Consider the following 20,965-nt stretch of genomic DNA (forward strand, 5'->3'; position numbering starts at 1 on the left):
TTTTGTGTGGACATTTGAAATAAATAAAATGAAACTAACTAAACAAACAAACATGTGTTTGTATCTCTCTGTGTGTGTGTGTGTGTGTTTGTATCTTTGTGTGTGTGTATCTGTGTGTGTGTGTGTAAATGGGTGTGTGTGTACATCTGTGTGTGTTTTGTATGTGTGTATCTGTGTACGTACATCTGTGTGTGTGTGTGTATGTGTGTATATATCTGTGTGTATACACAGTGTGTATAGTGTATATGTGTGTGTGGGTATGTGTGTGTATTTATCTGTGTGTGTGTATGTGTGTGTATGGGTGTATATCTCTGTGTGTGCGTGTGTATCTGTATGTGTGTGTGTGTATGTGTGTGTATTTATCTGTGTGTGTGTGTGTGTGTGTGTGTATGGGTGTATATCTCTGTGTGTGCGTGTGTATCTGTATGTGTGTGTGGGTGTGTCTGTGAGTACATATGTGTGCGTGTATGTGTATATATCTGTGTGTGTGTATGTGTATATATCTGTATGTGTGTGTGTGTGTGTGTGTGCGTGTGTGTGTGTGCAGGTTGAGGCTCAGGTAGTACTGTAACCCGAGCCTGTACCATGTGATCAGCAGTGGGAATTCAGGAGGAAGACGGCAGAGGAGAGAGCGCAATAAACCCGCGCTGAGTGATCCACAGATCTCGACATGGCCGTCGGTGTGTGACGGACTGTCTCAGTGTCCGCTCAGGAGGAGAGATCAGTACTAAGGGTTGATCAGGAACACAGAGAAACGCCGTGATCTGCCGCAGAAGAGCGCCGAGCTTCGGGCGCGCGCAGTCCCGGCGCGTTAAGGTGAAGCGGAAGCGACCTGCGCGCTGGAGAGATCTGGATGGAGCTCCGCGTCTGAATCAGCGGAAAGGCCTGAGTGTGATCAGGAGGGCAAGGTAAAGCCACAGACACCTTTCTACACTCTATACACTACTCCTCTCAAACCATTTCCCATGGCAGTGTGTGTATTAGTGCTTTATTCACCTCAGCAGCGCTACAGAATACAGCGTCAGATCTTAGGGACTGAAATAATCCTAAACACTGAAGTGCACTTTGAAGTGCACTAGGGTACACAAGCGACAATTTATAGGCGACTCTTTCAGCCACTATGATCTAGTCACTGGAAACAGAGCAGAAGAGCCATGTTAATGTTACACCTGGTTTATTCTCTTCTTACCTGATTTATATGTGTGTGTGTGTGTGTGTGTGTATATGGAACAGGTGCATACAGCTGAGTGCAAAAGTTTACACCCCCCTCTTGTTTCTGTGTGGATTAAAACATCTAATTCACAGTGGTATATATATATATATTTAAAAAGCCAATGTAAGAATCAAAAGTGAAAGTTAAAAACAACATTTTTCTACAAAATATAGCCATTTAAAAAATTTATTTATTTATTTTTTTTGTTTACAAAAATGTAGCCTTTGGGTTTCAGAGCTGATTTTTTGCAGAAGGCTGTTTATGAGTTAAAAAGAATCAGGACACATAATTAATACTCATTCAGAAACCAATTTTTCACTATTATCTGTCTTAATATTCACTATTCAGCCCTTTTGGTTACTTGTGATAATCGAGGAACATCTAGTTTAAAGCGAAAGTTTGTACTCCCCCATGTTTCTGGGTAGAAAAGAGGACAATGGACGGCCTATCTGAAATCAAAAAGTTAAACCATTCAAATCATTTTATGATAAAATCCAAAAAAATGAAGAGTCAAAAACAACCCAGAGCAAGACATGAGCTTCAGGGCTGATTTGTAGAAGGTTGTATATAAATTTGAACAGATATGTTAAAAAGAAAAAAATTATACACAATTTGTCCATTTATATAGCTTGTAATAATGAATGAACAGCTATAAAATCTAACACGCTAAAGCTCTTGGTATAAATTAGGCCTACATTCCTTCATGTTTGTCATTTTCTTAAACTAATGCAAACTTTCGAACACTCAAGGTCGCTAAACACATGCATAAAAAAGTAGGAACACTAGTAGGAAGAAGAAAGGGAGAAAAGTCTTGGGAGAAAATGTTTTTTAAGTTGACTCTTAAAATCAGAACGTATCACCTCATAGGAACATTTTTTTTTCTATAAAAACCACATTGTACTTGTACTTGTAGTAGATATCACAAGGTGTAAGAGATTCGAATTAGCTGAATTGTCATGACACACCACGTAAACAAGGCAGACGCGCATTTTTAACCGAGGCGTGTGCTTCACTCCTACAGTTACGAGGAGATTACAGTCGCTGCTGTGGTGATATGCAGCCCCAGCATGGTTTTCTCCTCAGTGCTGTCCTGAGCGTCCCGAGACTCGGGGGTGTGTCAGAGGGTCGGAGGTTCGGAGTGTCGGAGGGTCCAGGCACACTGGAGCGCACCATGCTGCAGACAGGATTCACAACAGGCAGCGATGTGCTCCGGCTTCTCAGAAATGGTGAGTCATTTCAGGGTATCTGTGCAGCAGAGGCTGAATAATTACTAATCTCCCTAAAAGTTCCACTTTCAGAAGGAAAAGTACTTTTCCTTCACTGGGGTGGTACTATCAAGTGTACTTTTAGTATGTACCTTTTAGTAGTTTTAATCTAGGAAGGTGTTATTTCCGAGAGAGTACACACAGGCAAATAAAATAAAATAAAATAAAATGATCTGAGCCGAGTTACGGAGTGACCTTAACACATGACACACCTTTCACAGGGGTTGTATGGTTAGTTTTTAATCTAAGGCAAGTGTAAGCATGTCAGCTTGCTTCACAAATGCTTTAGGTATTTAGGAGGTAAGAATGTGTCGTACTTGCACTCTTAAAGAGCAAAACAAACAAACCCATGGCTGAAGTCAGTAAAGCTAATGAAAACCTGCTTTGATGCGAGTGATCGGTCTCCTGTGACGCTTCATGGTCATCGGCCCAAAGATGACAAGGCACAAGGAATGCAGTGTTCATGAGTGCTGCCATAATCTCCCACAGAAACTCAGAAAACATGACTCACAACCGAAAGAACAGTCAATAGTCATAATGTAGCCAAAAATAAAATACCCACATGATAAACACAGAGAGATCGAGAGAGAGAGAGAGAGAGAGAGAGAGAGAGGGAGAGAAAGAGAGAGAGAGGTTAACAGGAAACCAAAACGTTAATCATTCACGCGAGTAAATAATCCCCCCTCAAGGATGAAAGTGCACAGAGATAACACAGGAGTAAGTAACTCATGGGAAGGGATTGTACATTGGAAGCAGTTTGACCTATATTTGGGAGCTGATGCTTAAATATCCCGAGGGCTCGAAAAGTATTTCAAAAGAAAACTTGCACAGAACAATTCAAACAATTAGAGAAACTACTTGCTTACTTACTTATTTGCTCTAACAAAAAGGATTCTCATAAGAGCTTATTAAAAAAATATTGTTATTTTCTCTCAAGAAACAGAGGGGCTCCTGAGTGGCACAAAAGAATCTTGTCGGGAGTTCGAATCCTGACGATGCCGCCGCCATCCGTGGCCGGGAATCTAGAGAGCAGAATTTCCTGTGATTTCTGGGTGAGAGAGATGGCATTACTTTCTCTCTCCCCTGTCAGTCACAGTGACTGTAGCTAATCATTGGTGTTTGTGAGCTCATGTATGCAGAAGGGGGCGGATAGCACTTTCCTCTGAGTGTGTTCTGCTGCCCTGTGATGCAACATGCTCAGCTCAGAGGAAGCACATGTTAGCTTTCACCCTCCCCGGTTGGTAGCTGTTGTATGAAAGGGGAACGCTGGCTGGTGGGTGGGAATTGGCAGGTGACCAAATTGAGGAGAAAATAGAGAAAAAATGATAGATAGATAGCCCTTCTAGCCTGGATACTGAGTTTGGCTGGATGTCCAGCTCTAGGAAGACTTACATGGTTTCAGACTTCTTCCATGATGGATGATGATGGAGTGCACTGTGCTCCTGGGAACATTCAAAGCTTTAGAAATGGTTTTATACCCTCACCTGATCCATGTCTCAACAAAATTTGACCACAAAGGTCTGCAGAGAGTTCCATGGACTTCATGGCTTGGTTTTTGGTCTGAAATGCACTGTGAATTGTGGGATATTATATACACACAGGTGTGTGCTTTTCTAAATCATGTTCAATCAATTGAATTTGCCAGAAATGGACTCCAGTCAAGTTCTAGAGACATCTCAAGATAATCAAAGCACACAGGATGGACCTGAGCTCAATCTGGAGTCTAATTGTCTTTACTAATGTTACTTTGTCATTATGGATTATTTCGCGTAGATGAGTGACCAAAAAAGTCAATTTAATCAGTTTTGAATTAAATCTCTATCACACTGAAGTGTCCAAAAACTGAAGGGGTCTGAACACTTTCTGAACCCACTGCATACATTAATTTATAAGTAATAATTTGTATGTCGTTTGTAATTACATAATTATAATTGTTTGAACTACATATGTGAAGATATATGTGAAGAAATGTTCTTTCGGAGTGCCAGAAATTTTCCACATATGTTTTTTGTTAGGAAATATCATATATGTACTTTTTTTTAAATTAAAAAATAAATAAATGATCAAGAAGTCTATAGTTTACATATGAACAGTTCTTGTGTCCTTGTGGTGTAAATATGGGGTGTGTAAAAATCTCTTTAGGAAAACCATAAAAAAATATTTTAAACTATTACTAGGACATCATATTTATTATTCTTCTATATATAGACTTTTGCTCATTTTCATAAAAAGGTACCAGCATCTTGAAGCTAACTATACACTGATTTTATCCATGAAATCCAGTATCTATCTTTTTGCATTTAGTGTCTTTGAACTGAGTAAATGTGCTGCTTTATTGCGCTTTAGTTTTATTCTTCCCTTCTGTGGATCATCAGTGATGTCATGTAAGCCAAAATACAGAAGAACATGTCTGTTTGTTCTTGACCTGCATTGAAAGACAAGATGAAGTCAAAACAAAACAATTTTTGTCCCGTATTTTCACGTTTTTAGTCATATGGGATATCGTATGACCTGGAGGTATTAGTCACTTATCGACCTCCAGCTATCATCAGGTGAAAATGACTGAGTTTTCCACGATCCAGTCCACTCCTGATCCGAACGGATATTTTCCCAAATGAATATCATGTTTCAAAAACGTCATGTTATGGAGTTTCTGTATTTACATTCGTATGTTCATTGCTGTGAACAAGCAGTTTCAGCTCCACTCGGGATGAGTCTGGTTTTGTCTGGTTTAGATACGAGTCATCTTGCGAGGTTTCTTTATGATCATGTCTCGTGACATCATCCTGAAGGAAGTAACGTTCTGGTCATGTTCACTGGCTGAACTGAACGTATGTTACTGATTAGCATTAGTAACGTTCAGCATGAGTCAGAAGTGGAAATGGTGGATCGCATTAGATTACTAATTACATAAAAGTAATTAGTACTTTTATGTCACATCAGTGCTGTTGAATGCTGAATTCTGATTGGTCAGAAAGTGTTGATAATTTTCCCTGACAGTAGTACAGCTGCAAATAACAGGTTTATATTAATGCGCTCATTCTGACAACTTGGTCCGTATGATCTAAGTCTAATAATAAATGGATTTAAAAAAAAGTGCTAAGATGATGCGATGAAGTTAGTAGTTATGGAAGGAGACTTCAGTGTCAGTGCTTTGTAAAGCTGTAACTTTAAGTTTTCCACTACGGGAAAGTCTTCAGGATAGAGGAGTTTACACTTTGCAGTTTCTTGGTAACATGACAAGCTGTGTTTATTTTTTGTCTTGTAAACTTTAAGAAAGAGAAAAGAGAGGCTGGGGAGGGAACGACGGGGAGGGAAGAGTTTATAGCTGCTCTAGCATAAGTGATAGGAACTAACTTGTTTTACCGACAACTTTAAATATAACTATAAACGGAAAAGGTAATATGTAGTTCTTTACTAAATTAAAAAGTGTAATAATTGGCAAATTGCTGCGTTATAATAGGAATAAACACTTTGTTTCATGATGTTATTGGAAAACAATCTGTTGGTGGTAACAATAACTCTGACTCATCACACCACCCTGTGCATTATTTTCCTGTAACATCATGACACGAAGTGTTTAATTCCTTACCTAATGTACAGACATGATGTTCAATTAGTGTCCTTGTCTTGTCTTGTCTTTTCATTTCACAGATAATACCACTACACCGGCTAACACCACTGAAATTCCAAATCCTGCAACTCCGGTGAGCACACACCTTTGCTTTTTTTGGGGTTGAGTCATTCCGAGTACAATATTCAGGGCTCCAGAGTGGTGCAACAGAAAAACGTTTGCCCTATTGTAGTGAGATCACAAATTCAAGCAGCACACTCTCTCTGTCCTGTCACAGCGACACTAGCCAATCATAGGTGCCTGTGAGCTCATGTATGCGGAAGAGGGCAGATAGCACGTTCCTCCTAGCGTGTTACGCTACCCTGTGATGCGACATGAGCAAAGGAGGGAAGTCTTGGAGGAAGCATGTGCTGTATTTCATCCTTGCGATTACCCGATCTGTGTCCTGATACTAGAACAGTACAGATCAGGCAGCATCATCGCTACCTGATTCGTACAGTTCTAGTTTAGAGCTCGATTCATTCCACCACACATGCGCAAAAACCTTACATTACGAAAAACGTGAATATTTATAAAATTTATGAATATGTATCAAGCATGGTGGTCTAAACTTCCTCCATTTTGCCTTGCATTTAAAATTAAGATAACTAATTAAGAGAATTAATTAGAATTAGAATAAGAATTTTACTAATGTGGAATATTATTTCCAATTTTTTATTCATAGTGGACAGTTTCGAGTCTTTTTGTGGTTTATTTTCAATGTATCAAAACTACCAGTTAAGCTGTTCAACTTTCCATTAAAAATGTTTTATTTTTATTCGGATTAAAAAAAAAATCATTAAAATATTCTAGTTGCTAAATGAGAATTTGCTGTGGCAATTGATGCTGTTTACATACGGGGTATGAGTTGATTTGAAATGTCGGGGATATAGCGAGACATAAAGAATAAAAAATGTGTGCGCATGAGAATTGGCAAATGACCAAATTGGGAGGAAATAAGCGGAAAAACCCCTCCAACATTCAAGCTTCAATTATGTGTGTGTTTTTTTTTTCAGGGAGCCAAGATTGTGGAGATTGTTGTGCCAATAGTGGTAATACTGGTGCTCATACTGATAGGTGTGCTGGTCTTCCTGTTCTGCGTGGTGAAGAAGAAGAGGCAGACGGAGGGAACGTACAGGCCGAGCGCTGAGGAGCAGACGGGTACGCGCAGTGTCGAGGCACCGAACGCCCTCAAACTGCCCAAAGAGGAAAGACTCATTTGAAACACATTCACTACTGTGAGGACGTGGTGTCGAATGCACCAACCATTTTACAGAACGAGTCTGATTTCTTTTGAATGAATCACACAAGCACATGGGTGCGTAACGCCTGAAGAGCGCCACAGCTGATGGCTTTTGATTGTTGTTGCTACACTAAAGGCTCACAATGAGGACCTCTGTCTAAAAACACACCCATCATCCTCTCCTGTGATACACTACAGAGAAAAGAGCCGCAACGAGGCGTCGTCGAATCCATACCTGGTTAATTGGTTCGTGAACTGAAAACCAAGACCTGATCTTCCCTAGAGGTTGGGGGTGTGAATACTTTTGGAGTAGATGGATGTTTGTCTGCCTCTTCCCCAAACAAGAAGTTTTCCTGTTCTTGTTCGCGAAGTCTTGCTTTTGCCTGCTGCTGTATGCTGTAATTCAGACACTTTTAATATATATTTTTAAAAAATTTCATCAATGTTTATCCAGACATCTTTTTTAAATGGTTTTTTTTTTTTTTTTTAGATTAGTTAAACCTCGAACCACTAGGATTTACCACAAGTGATTATTTACCTCCCATTTTATTGTCCATCAGTTGCAAACCTGATTTTCCAGAAATGATTCTGGATGAAACATTCACATCACTCTTGTTTTAATCAAACTCATGATGAATGTACTTGAATTGTATTTGTAAAAAAAAAAAAAAAAAAAAAAAAGACCACAAATCAATCTCAGCATAAATTATCTTTTGGACCTACAGATCAGATCAGTTTACGTAGATGATATGGTTGGTGTTTGATTTCATCCCTCATATCCAATCCTTTCTGATTTGGATAAATGATTAAATGATTTGCTGTGTTTATGTACACACAAAGCACAACCTTTCAAAAAAAAACAAAAAAAAAAAACAATGAATGCTTGATTACTTGTCTAAAGATTGGTCTAAACATGCAAATCTGATAGAGAGATAGAGAGGAAAAACAAATATGAGTTGATCGTGCTGGTTAAACACAGCAGAAGACATTTCATGTGGAGAAGTTTTACAGTTGTATGACTTTGTACAACGGCAAAGAAAACAGATATTAAATTATAATTTAATAAGATGACCAGTCTCTGGATTTCTTTTTGGATTTCAGGACAAATCTGCTTGGTATTTTTACCTTATATTAAATTAAATTAACCCAGTGGAGACATAGACATGTCCAGGTTTCAGATCTGTAGTGTCTTTTCTCAGATTATTTAAGATAGTAAATTTACATATGTACATTTTATTTGTACACAACATTTAAAATCAACTGGTGCTGCCGAAAGTGCTAAAAAAGAGAGGATAAGCTAATCACATGAGTATAATTTAAAAAAAGAAAACCCAGAAACTAGGACATAATGAGATTTAATGTTATTGTAGATTATATATTATAATCCTACCCATACTAACCCATACTAACACCACAGCGCTGCTGAATTCTGGATTCTGATTGGTCAGAAGGTGTTGATTAATTTCCTGTAAGAGTAGTGCAGCTGCAAATCACAGGTTTATATTAATGCGCTCATTTTAACACGTTTCGTTATCATTTCAATAGCAACAACGTACACAGGGACATGTACAGCAGACACGCCACATAAACATATTTTTAAAAAATCAATGAAATTGTTGATATGTTGAAAATTTTCTGTAAGGAGATGTTCATTCAGAGAAGGAGTCTCCAGTGCCAGCACTTGCTAACAATCAGAGTTACAGCTTTCACTTTACGTTTTCCACCATGGGAAAGTCTTCAGGACAGTGATGTTTTTATTTTTGTCTTATTAACTTCAAGAACGAGAAAAAGAGAGGCTGGTGATGGAATGACTATTTATAGCTGCTATAACATAAGTGAGAAGAGGAACTAACTTGTTTCACGGATGTTCCAAAACATACAAATATAGTTACAAATATAAATGTAACTATAAATGTATAAAAATACAAGTAATTCTTTTAATAAATAAGAAATTGTTAATGTTGGTAAATTGCTGTGGAATAAAAGGAATAAAACACTTCAGGAGGTGCTGTTATTGGACAACTCCGCTTCATGTCAGCCTTCATCACACTACCCTGTCGCTGATTATTTTCCTCTAAGAGCACACCCTAAGTGTTTTCTTGCATTAGTTTACATGAACAAACCAGGAAGTTTAGCATTAATAAATCATAGATGATGTTAACAAAGTAAAGAATCACATGCATTAATTGATGTTTTATAAAAGTTAATGAAATACACCTGTTTCAACTGTTTATTTAATAGATTAAATAGACTAAAAATAAGACACATAAAGGAGCAAAAATTAAACTACAGCATGTTACTAAATGTTGATAGTTTATTAAACTCAGGTGTTAATGTGGGTGTTCATTATTGGGCTTATTTGCTTTGTTATTAAAAAAAAAAACATCAAGTAATACATGTATCAGATACTTTATTAACTTTATTAACTACTTTATTAACATTATTGATGGTGTATTAATGCTGAAGTTCATGGTTTGTTCAAGTTAACTAATGTAACCTAAAGCGTAAACAGATCTATTTCTGCACCAATGCTTTCATTTCCCTTCCTTTTACTGAGACAAATAATTTATTTTTTAGATAATGAAATAACTACATGAAACCAGCCAGTGGGAGTTCGGCACGAATCTGAAGCAGCACTGCGTCTCTGTTCTATGGACATTCCTGAGCGTGGCTATAAAGAGGGAAGTCATGCAGTGCAGGTCTATAACAGGCTCCAGTGTTACCGATGCTGATGAATGTGAGCATTGTTGTAGTTAGTGGCTCAGTGTAGACAGGAATTGGGACAGCGGAGGACTTCTGAGATAGCATGTAACATTTGGGAACTGCTGAGGGATACTTGTCAGATTCCTGTGTTATGAAAGCACGAGGATGGAAGAAAAAAACAAGTGAAAATAATACACAGTGTTTGAAACAGTTCGTCATGAATAAAAAGGGAACAGGAGCTTATAGACGTCATGGCAGGGAAATCTGAACTTTATTTTTACTTTTAATGAATGTAAATGATGTGTTTGGAATGAAATGGTGGACTTTTTTTTTTTTTTTTTTACTGGAACACGGCAGACACTGTGCGTCAAATCATTTGGCTCCGCTCACCAGTAAGAGTCGACTCTTTCGGCTCCCAAATGACTCTAAACTCTGAACTGAACAAACCGACAGATATTTTGTCCTGTGAGAATGGGTTTTTCGAATAAATGATGGTGTAATTCTTATGTTTCAGCGCTATATCTAAACATAAGCGTGGCCCAAGAGCGCTTGCAGACTCAGGGGGTCTAAAAAACAGTCCTACAGTAGAAAAAAGACAAAAAGTGCTGTAGGGTGCCTTTACAGTACAGAAAACGTGCTCACTTGCCCTAATGGCTGACCTTCAAATGGAAAAAAGGTGATGTAATGCCCTCTAGGGAGCCACTATGCGCAAAAAAACACAAAGTGCTCTCTAAGGTGCACGAAAACATGATGAAGTACCCTGTAAGGTGCTAATTTGTGTGAGAAAACATTATGAAGTGCCCTCTAGGGTGATGCAGTGCCATATGGGGTGCTCTTCCTTGAGAGGAAACATGATAAAGTGCCTGATATAATCTTAGTTCCTGTGTGTTTTTTTCTTTCTTGAAGCATCTGTTTGAACAGAGTCACAGGGCGGTGTAACACACACGGAGGAAAGTGCTCTCCGCCCGCTTCTGCATACATGAGCTCACAGACACCCATGATTGGGTAGTGTCACTCTGATTGACAGGTGAGACAGAATATGCCATCACTCAGCTCATTCATCGCAACAGATGGCTGTGGCATCATCGGGATTTGAACTTGTTATTGGGGTGCAACCCTATGGGGTGCGTACTCGGTAAATTTAGTTACATGGGCAGTTATGGTTGTGTAGCTTCACAGCTCATTTAAGGGACATACTTGGACCTTAAGGAGCACTGTTGTACCTGTGAGGGTACATTTACACCTTTTCTACCTGGATGTACAATATGTTTTTTTCTTGCCGCTGCAGACTCATGACCACTTGTACTGTAGAATGTTTCAATTACATACTTTGAAAAATACATATATGCATACACTTAGACCATTGGTGTCAGACTGGTGTCAGAGTCATGCTAATGTTGTGTATGTTGAGTTCGAACTAGAGGGCTTCACAGGTCCACTTGGATCCGAAAACCCGAGGTTCGACCCAAGACCTGAGCGGGTTGGGGTCTGAAACTTCGACGAGTGCCTCGGACACGGGTCGGGTTCAGTATTAGTTGCCTCGGGTCTCGGGTAATTTAACATAAATGTGCTTTTTCCAAATGGACCCAATCAGACCCGATCCCTTTAATTTACATTTACATTTATGGCATTTGGCAGACGCCCTTATCCAGAGCGACTTACAATAGTGCTTTGAAGTCTATCAAAAATACATTCTGATATTGGCTCGCTAGGTCACAAACTAGGAATACCATCAGTCCAAAACTCTGATGGGGAGGTGATTTTTTTTTTTTTTTTTTTGTGAAAGTGCTAATTTAAGTATTTTATGAAGAGGTAAGTCTTTAGACATCGTTTGAAGACTGCCAGTGACTCAGCTGTTCGGACATCTAGGGGAAGTTCGTTCCACCACCTTGGTGCCATTAAACACTCCATTAAAGTGTGGTGGAAGTTCGTTCCACCACACTTTAATGGAGTGTCTGTTTACAATAAACAGCCCGCCTTGTTGGCAATTGAAAGCCGAACTCAGAAATAACTTGTATCCGTCAGACAGGCAAAAAATTTAAAGTAATAATAAATAAGTAAATAAATAAATGAAAGTAATGGAGCAGCGGCCAAATCAGTCAGCAGAACAGCGGGATTTTTATCCTGACTGGCTGCGGGGCTGCGGGCTGTGCACACGTCAATGCCGTTTATGTTCGGGTCCAGTCAGGTTCGAAAATAAATGCCATCGGGTCGGGTCAGACTCAGGTCTAATTTCATCGGGTCTGTCTCGGGTCGGGTTTTTCTTTTAAAAAATTAATCTATGCACGTCGGGTTCGGTAAGAAGTGATTCGGGTTGATTCGGGTCGATTCGGGTCGGGTATGGATTTTAGGACCCGAGAAGACCTCTAGTTCAAACCCCTTTATGATGCTGCGGAGAAAAAAAAAAAAGAACAAAACAAAACAAAACAAAACAAGGTGCTTGGGTGTAGAATTAGCCTTTATTCAGATCTTGACACAAGTTAAGTTAATCACACATCTGAAGGCTTCACAGTTGATATACCTTCTTTTCTTGTGCAGGTGAAGATGATGCAGTGAACTCACAATGTACAAAAACACGAAGACAAATGAAAAAAAAAGTTGCACGATTTATTGAAAATGTCACAGCTGTAAGGACCATGATTGCAACCGGAGATGTGGAAAAAACCCTTCGATTATTTTGTGAACACCTGAATTGAGATGAAGATAAGGGTGGATGGATGGATGGATGGAAAGGGGGGAAAGGGCGCGGTTTAGATTTAAGCGACCTCCTCTTCGCCCTCCTCCTCGAACTCGCCCTCCTCTGCGGTGGCGTCCTGGTACTGCTGGTACTCGGAGACCAGGTCGTTCATGTTGCTCTCGGCCTCGGTGAACTCCATCTCGTCCATGCCCTCTCCGGTGTACCAGTGCAGGAAAGCCTTGCGCCTGAACATAGCAGTGAACTGCTCAGAAATGCGCTTGAACAGCTCCTGGATGGCCGTGCTGTTGCCGATGAAGGTGGCGGCCATCTTGAGGCCGCGTGGCGGGATGTCACACACGGCTGTCTTGACGTTGTTGGGGATCCACTCAACAAAGTAGCTGCTGTTCTTGTTCTGCACGTTTAGCATCTGCTCATCCACCTCCTTCATGGACATGCGGCCTCGGAAGACGGCGGCCACGGTGAGGTAGCGGCCGTGGCGTGGGTCGCAGGCTGCCATCATGTTCTTGGCATCGAACATCTGCTGCGTGAGCTCGGGTACGGACAGAGAGCGGTACTGCTGGCTTCCCCTGCTGGTCAGAGGAGCAAACCCGGGCATGAAGAAGTGCAGACGTGGGAAGGGCACCATGTTGACGGCCAGCTTGCGCAGATCTGCGTTCAGCTGCCCGGGGAAACGCAGGCAGGTCGTGACTCCGCTCATGGTGGCTGAGACCAGGTGGTTCAGGTCGCCGTAAGTGGGCGTGGTCAGCTTGAGCGTGCGGAAGCAGATGTCGTAAAGTGCCTCGTTGTCGATGCAGTAGGTCTCGTCTGTGTTCTCTACCAGCTGGTGCACGGACAGCGTGGCGTTGTAGGGCTCCACCACTGTGTCGGACACTTTGGGCGAGGGCACCACGCTGAACGTGTTCATGATGCGGTCGGGGTATTCCTCGCGGATTTTGCTAATGAGCAGTGTGCCCATTCCTGAGCCGGTGCCGCCGCCCAGAGAGTGAGTGAGCTGGAAACCCTGCAGGCAGTCGCAGCTCTCCGCCTCCTTACGCACCACATCCAGCACAGAGTCGACAAGCTCCGCCCCCTCAGTGTAGTGGCCCTTAGCCCAGTTGTTTCCAGCACCACTTTGTCCTAACAATGAAAATAAATACATTTATAAAGAAAGTGTAAACAAATACTTTTTTTTTTCAGCTCACTGAGTCTATTTATGTAGGATATTATATATTTGTTTATCCATACAGGTGTAATTATTTTAGTATATATATATATATATATATATATATATATATATATATATGTGTAAGTATTCCATCTAGACCCGATTTAATCTTAAACTAATGGGGTGTATTACTGATGACATGGAATAAATAAAGCTACAGAAAGATATATCACTTGTTTTTAATCATTATGCATATCCATATAAAAACAGATGATAAATACCATATAATATAAATGTAATATAATGTAACGCTGCATAACCACATTTTCTGGTATATTTTTGTATTGAATGCTTCATGATCTCCTCCCTTTCTGTATTATAGACAGTAATTAAGTTTTTTTTTAAACCGCAAGTAAAATTGTCATTAAACAAGCTCACAGATGTTTATCAGCACAGCAATATTGTGAGTAATTTTTGTATTATGGCCTATTTTTTCCAAATACATAAAACAACTAAATAATGAATTATATATTGAATAAATTATATAATTTACATTTGATGTCAGAAACACAATATAGACTTCCTTTCTAAAAGATCATTTCACATTTTAGAGGTTTATTTTACTCTTAGTATGTAATTTTACCTTTTAGTACTGTTATACAATGACAGAGAAGTAAGGAGTAGAAAATATTATGCAATATTTATATATTATTATATTATTATATTATATTCTATAATTATAATAATATAAGCCTATTATTCTTTTTTAAAAATAAACAGCCTTATGATGCACGAACGGTATCTCATCTTTGTTCGTCTCCTCACCAAACACAAAGTTGTCGGGTCTGAAGATCTGTCCGAAGGGGCCGGAGCGGACCGAGTCCATGGTGCCGGGCTCCAGATCCACGAGGATGGCACGGGGTACGTACTTCCCACCTGAGCACAGGGAGACGGGTTAGGGTGTGAAAAATCTCCAATCACAAACAAATATTGGTTTTTATTGAAGCCTAGAATTTTGTAGTAGATTTTAATCTGGATCTATGCAGAGACCTCTACCTTAATTGCTATTATTATGTAACGTAGCAAAAGTGTCTAATGCGCGAGTGACATCTCGACATTGTTGACAAGAACCGGTTGTGTAGCGTTTAACGTCGCTGCTCGTTACGTGTCAGTACCTGTAGCCTCATTGTAGTAGACGCTGATCCTGTCTAGCTGCAGGTCGCTGTCTCCGTGGTACGTCCCAGTCGGGTCGATGCCGTGCTCGTCGCTGATCACCTCCCAGAACTGAGAGAGGAAGAAAAATGGAGGCGAGACAGACAGAGAAAAGGGTGGAGGCCAGAAGAAAAGAGAGAGAGAGAGAACAACAACAACTAAGGCTGTAATTCGAATGCACTCAGGATCACGCAAAATGAACAGAAATGTAATTAACGTGAAGGCTTGTAAAGTATTTGTGTTATTTATTTACAGGTTAGCCTCACTGTTATATATTAATGACGTCATCCTTCTACAGAAGAACATCTCTATTATGTCATTATGCAAATAAAAATATATCAAACAAATATGTTTCTTCTATATTACAAAAATGATGTATATGCATAAAACGATCTGAGTGGTATGAATTCATTTTTTGAATTCTGTATGAATTTTTGCAAAATCAAACAAACAAACAAGCAAAAAAACAAATAAATGAAAGGATGCAGGTCAAATACAAAATTTCAGAATTAGATCAAATCTAACAGAGAGGATTTTAAACAACTGGCAACCTGTAGGGGGTTGTAAAATGTTTGTGTCATTTATTTACAGGCTAGGGTCGTTGCTATATATTAATGACGTCATCTCTGTTATGATGCAAAGCTACAATGCGAATATGAAAACAAACAAACAAAAAAAAAAAACCCCAAAAAAACCAAACAAACAAAAAACAAAACAAAACAAAAAAGGATGCAAAAATAACTGATCAAACTTTATGCATAAAACAGTTTGCGATTGTGCTGAATGATTTATGGATTTTTAAAATAAATAAATAAATAAATAAATGATGTGGGTCGAGTACAAAGATAAGTAAAAATAGATAATAAATTAGACTTCAATAAATATAATCAAATGTACTGCCGGTTATTCGGATGTTTGATCAAATCGGATTTTGCTCATTTGGAAAAGTTGTCTCTATTCAGCTGTTGACCTAAAATAGGCTAAATATTTACAGAATCACGCTCGCCTGTGCAGATACATTGTTAATCATGTTGTACTTCTGAAACAGAATGAATGAAAACAATGATAAGCCAGATTTCTTTAATGTCGGAAAATGGCGACAGTGTCTCCAGGAGTCTCCGCCGCCCCCTTTCTCCTTCCCAGCACACAAAACCAGCACTTTCACCCATGCACAACTAATGCATTCATCACTTTTGTGTAATATGCACACATTTTGTGTATGAAATCCATTGCACAAGCTGAAGTCACTGCAAAATATCCAAATGAATGAGAAAGCATCCTCCGCTATTTTCCCACCCCCACGGAGACGTTCTAGATGATTCCTGCACACACCCGAGGGGGGAAATCTGTCCGTGTTCTGCATGCAAAATCCTAGTTTTAGTCCTAGGCTTAGTTTTTGGTCTAATTTTACCTTTGCTCCGATCTGGTTGCCGCACTGTCCGGCTTGCAGGTGCACGATTTCGCGCATTTTTGCAGCTGAGAGGAGAGAAGAAGAGGAGAAGAAGAAGAGGAGAAGAGAAGAAGAAGAGGAGGAGAGCGCACTGCAAGCGAAGACGAGATGGATGGAGTGATAATGCAGGAAAGAAGGACCGTTATAGCGTCTCGGCGAGTCCACGCCCTGTTGCTCGAGCTCTTCCTCTCTACTGGGCCGCAATCTGTGGTGCAAGGTGACGTCATCGCCATGGTAACCAAGAGCGGAGGAGAGAAGGAGGACCCTGAGCGCGTGGAGACACCGGATAGGATGCATCGGATCCGGAGACTGCAGTGATGAAGTGGACAAGATGGCGACTGTGTTTCATATGAGACATATGCAATGATGGCTGCTGGTGATGTTAGACATAAAGATTAAAATCTAACATCTATCACCAGTGGAACTGTCAGTGCTGAGCACAGCTGGAGTGCTAGACCATCTCCTCAGGGTGGGCCTGGCTGGGCCCTGCCCTTCTGTCAGAGGGGCCAGTTACATTAAACCTTTTTATTCTCCAAATATTAAGCCACTGTGCTCACAGTATTGTGGATATAAAGACACAAGACATGTGCAAACTCTAGAATCTGGTAGTGCAGGACGACATTAATAACGACGGTTTCGAATAAAATGAAGTCGAGAGGTTGTAACACTTGAGTTATGCTGGGGACTTTTTATTGTAACCCCAAGTTAATGACATGCAGTCATCCAGCATACAGTCCAGAAGCTCGGTTTAGAAGTATTTTTGTTCAGCTCTGGGTTTACACATTTTTACACTTACAAAATTTCCACAGAACAACTACATCCCAAAAAACACACAAAAGACATGAAACTAACCCAAACATGTGAGCAGTAGAAAAAGAAGACATACGCATCTTTTCTTTTTCCTCAGCCTTGGTGTGGGAAACGTTATTTCACACGCATTTCTGATGTAAGGACATTATTCACGCTATAATCCGCCTTTCTCTCTCTCAGTCTTTACAGTGTTTCTTACAATAGAAATGGTTCTGTGCATCATAGACACACCGTCTGCACTTACACTTTGCATCTGTATTTTTGTCGAAATGTATTAGATTAAATTCCAATTATTTTATATGAAACAAGATCTTGGTGTCCGCAGAGTATTTTTAAACTAGTCCACCCTGGCAACCCGGTCGTTAACTGTCCTGTCCTCTGCTCCTCCCCTGAGCATGGAGCAGCGTGATTCCTGCCCCAATGAGCCTCTAGTAGCACTTGTTGCAGTTCCCATCTCTGACCACTAGGTGCAATAATAACTTTATAGAAGCTACTCAATCAATGGTGCAAATCAATGGGGCGATTTTTTCAAATCGTCATTCACTTAAAAAAAGGTAAATAGTATTTCAACAGAATTTAAACTGTATGTAAGGCTATGGATGTTTTCTGCATGATTCGTACGAATACCAAACACAGCAAACGGAAAAGTTGTTACTCTTTCATTCATATCAAAAAACACTAAACTGTTCTATTGTCTGTCCTTTTGTGATGATACTGTATTTCACACACGCCTTCTCAATCATTGCTGATGATGTGTTACGGATGTGTGTGAAAAATATCAATGCAAGCGGAGATCAGATCTAGGGGGCGTGTCACACAGTGTAGTCAACTGACACAACTGTCACTGATAGGCTGCATGAATGTGCGACCGTTGGTGGTGCTGTTGCGCTTCCTTCCACAGAAATCCATAACAATCCACTTTAAGAGGTTTGTTAAAAGCAAATAATCTAATGTGGATACTAAAAATAAAAAAATGTATATTGATGTCTTTTTTTTTTTTAAAGGTTGGGGCGGGGCTTAGCCCTGCTTGCAAATTTATACCCCCCCGCATGTGAGTGTATAAGTAAAATAATAACGGAATTGACATCTTAGTTATCTAGAATCATTTCCAGAACTACTTTCAGAAAAAAAACCAATAGAAATAAGGAGACATTCTGAAAAAAAGCATACTCATTGGCTCTGTATTATGTAGACCAACCATATAGACGGACCACTACTGACTAGATATTATAAACTCTGTCATGGTAGTGTGTGTGTGTCTGTGTGTCTGTGTGTGTGTGTGTGTGGTGCTGCTATGAGTGTAGCTGTTCTTTTGGTTTTATAAACCGTGGTGTTAATGCAGGGTTGAAAAGCAGAAATCTTCAGGATCAGGACTAAAAAAGATGAACATTATTCTCTCACTGTGCGCTCGCAAGGCAGGTTGCATAATGTTCACTGAGTGTTTAAAAATCCCAAAAATGCTGCTGTGCCTGATTTACACACCACATAACCCACCCACACACACACACACACACACACACACACACACACACACACACACACACACACACGCCATTTCAATGTCACTGCTGTGCTGAGAATAAACCATCACCTAAATGAGAGTTGGATCTGATAAACAGACCACTGAGTTTATTTAAACATTTACAAATAAGCATTATTGTCATTTACACCACCGCCCTGTTGAATTCTGGATTCTGATTGGTCAGAAGGTGTTGATTAGATTTCTATAACAGCAGCTCTGAAAGTTGTGCAGCTGTAAATCACAGGTTTACATTAATGCACTAATATGTTATCGTTTCTATGGCAACAACTTACACAGGGACTTGTATGGCGGATGCTCCAGGTAAATGTGTGTAATTGTTGATATGATATAGTTTTCTTTAAGGATACATTTATTTAACATTTATGGAAGGAGTCTCCAGTGTCAGAACAGTGTAATAGTCTTCAGGACTTGTCAGTGACATGACAATCTGTGTTGTTTTTCTCTCATAAGGAGAAAAAGAGATGCTGGTGAACAACTGCTATAACATAAATAATAAAAGGAGCTAACTTGTTTCACAAACATTCCATAACATGAAATGTAACTATAAATGGACAAATAGTTCAACATCTCGCTCTTTAATTAATAAAGAATGTAATCATTGATAAAATGTTGTGGTATAAGAGGAATAAACAAATTTGGAGCATGCTGTTACAGGAAAATAATCAATAACAGGGTGGGTGTGATGAAGCAAAGTTACTGTTACCACCCTGAAGTTGATGATATGTGTGTGTGTGTGTGTGTTCATTTTTGTGTGTATCTCACTTATCTGAGTCTGAATGAGTTCAGCACAATCTGCCTAGAGAGCCATTCAAATCACACACTTCCTCTTTCTATATTTAGAATAATAAATTACAACTTTTTTATGAGTGTCTGGCATGTACCGCTATAAAGTGTTTGCAAAAGATAAGATAAGATATGATATGATATGATATGATATGTTATAATATGATATGATATGATATAATTAAACTTTATTCACCCTGGAGGGAAATTTCTTAATGTATGATAATTGCAGCAACATGAGGAACCAGAAAAAACCCCAAATATACTGTATGTTTACTGTCTCACTGTCTCACGTCACACTGTATTTAGGTAATGATTGGAACAAGCTATTCATTCACAGTTTATCATGTGTCTAGACATTTTTATAACAGTTTTGTTCTCCAGTCTCATCTCCAAGTCTCATAGGAAAGCTTTTTTTCTGGAAGTCTGTAAAAACAATAGAAAAATATAAAAATACAAACGAACTCTTTCTACTATCTTCATCTCTGCATGTTCAGACAAACTGAATTACAGTGTTTATCCTCTCTAGCAACCGTGACAGCACGAGCATGGTCAATTTAATTTATTTATTCTTTTTTTTTTCTCTGTAAGTGATGTCTGTCTGTGTGAATGTCTACACTGTCTACACTGTCTGAATGAACAGGAAGTGAAAATGAGAAATGAGAATTGAACTCCAAAGTAATCTAATCAGCAAAAAAGCACTCGCCTGTATAGATCTGCAATAAATAAACCATGGGTAATTATGGTATATGCAGAAATTGTCAATTCACAGTGACATTATGTAGTAAAGGGATGGGTTTAGTACCTCATTGTGTGAGGTTTAATCTCAAAAGAAAGGCACGCTGACGCAATTTGGCACCAAGGGAATTTCTGAAGCTGTTCAGAGTCTTTCAGTCATTTTTGCAGTTAAACACTGGAGCTACATTTCTATCTGTTCTTATGATTTACACCCAGCACTGTTCGTTTCTCAATTCTAACTGGTCAGAAGATGTTGTTCACTCAGATTGAACGATTTTAATCCGAATCTCAATAACTCAAAAACAAGTCTTTAAATAATGTCAGCTTGGACCATTTTTAATAAAATGTGTTCTGTGAGTGGAAAGGTCAGAGATTAAAATCTGTTTTACTCTAATAAATAACCAAATATTATTGTGCATGTTTAAATAATGAGCCCAAGATGGATGAGGCTAATAAAACACAGTTTTCAGTGGAATATATATATATATATATATATATATATTTACAGTTAAAGACAGCCCTGGCAGTAAGAAGTGTGAGAACCTCTCTA

The 20,965-nt window shown here is 39.3% G+C and overlaps 2 protein-coding genes and 1 long non-coding RNA gene across 3 annotated transcripts; 1 reads left to right on the forward strand and 2 right to left on the reverse strand.

Moving 5' to 3' along the window:
* The first annotated feature begins 527 nt into the window (after positions 1 to 527).
* On the forward strand, positions 528 to 8,402 carry crb3a (crumbs homolog 3a). Its single transcript, XM_034298498.2, has 4 exons — positions 528 to 908; positions 2,235 to 2,439; positions 6,133 to 6,185; positions 7,108 to 8,402. Exons 2-4 carry the CDS (start codon positions 2,268 to 2,270, stop codon positions 7,312 to 7,314), a joined length of 432 nt encoding a protein of 143 aa, XP_034154389.2. The 5' UTR covers positions 528 to 908; positions 2,235 to 2,267; the 3' UTR covers positions 7,315 to 8,402.
* LOC128317262 (uncharacterized) lies at positions 2,035 to 3,281 on the reverse strand. The gene is made up of 2 exons (XR_008300806.1): positions 2,858 to 3,281; positions 2,035 to 2,458 (listed from the first exon to the last, which is right to left on the reverse strand). It is a non-coding gene; the product is annotated as an uncharacterized LOC128317262 (long non-coding RNA).
* Positions 8,403 to 12,477: 4,075 nt separating the features above from the next.
* Positions 12,478 to 16,721, reverse strand: tubb4bl (tubulin, beta 4B class IVb-like). Its single transcript, XM_026946015.3, has 4 exons — positions 16,503 to 16,721; positions 15,055 to 15,163; positions 14,705 to 14,815; positions 12,478 to 13,851 (listed from the first exon to the last, which is right to left on the reverse strand). The coding sequence occupies exons 1-4, from the start codon at positions 16,557 to 16,559 to the stop codon at positions 12,794 to 12,796; spliced, it is 1,335 nt and encodes a 444-aa protein (XP_026801816.1). The 5' UTR covers positions 16,560 to 16,721; the 3' UTR covers positions 12,478 to 12,793.
* Positions 16,722 to 20,965: the final 4,244 nt, after the last annotated feature.

Source organism: Pangasianodon hypophthalmus, chromosome 23, assembly GCF_027358585.1.
Source record: "Pangasianodon hypophthalmus isolate fPanHyp1 chromosome 23, fPanHyp1.pri, whole genome shotgun sequence".
NCBI lineage: Eukaryota > Metazoa > Chordata > Actinopteri > Siluriformes > Pangasiidae > Pangasianodon > Pangasianodon hypophthalmus.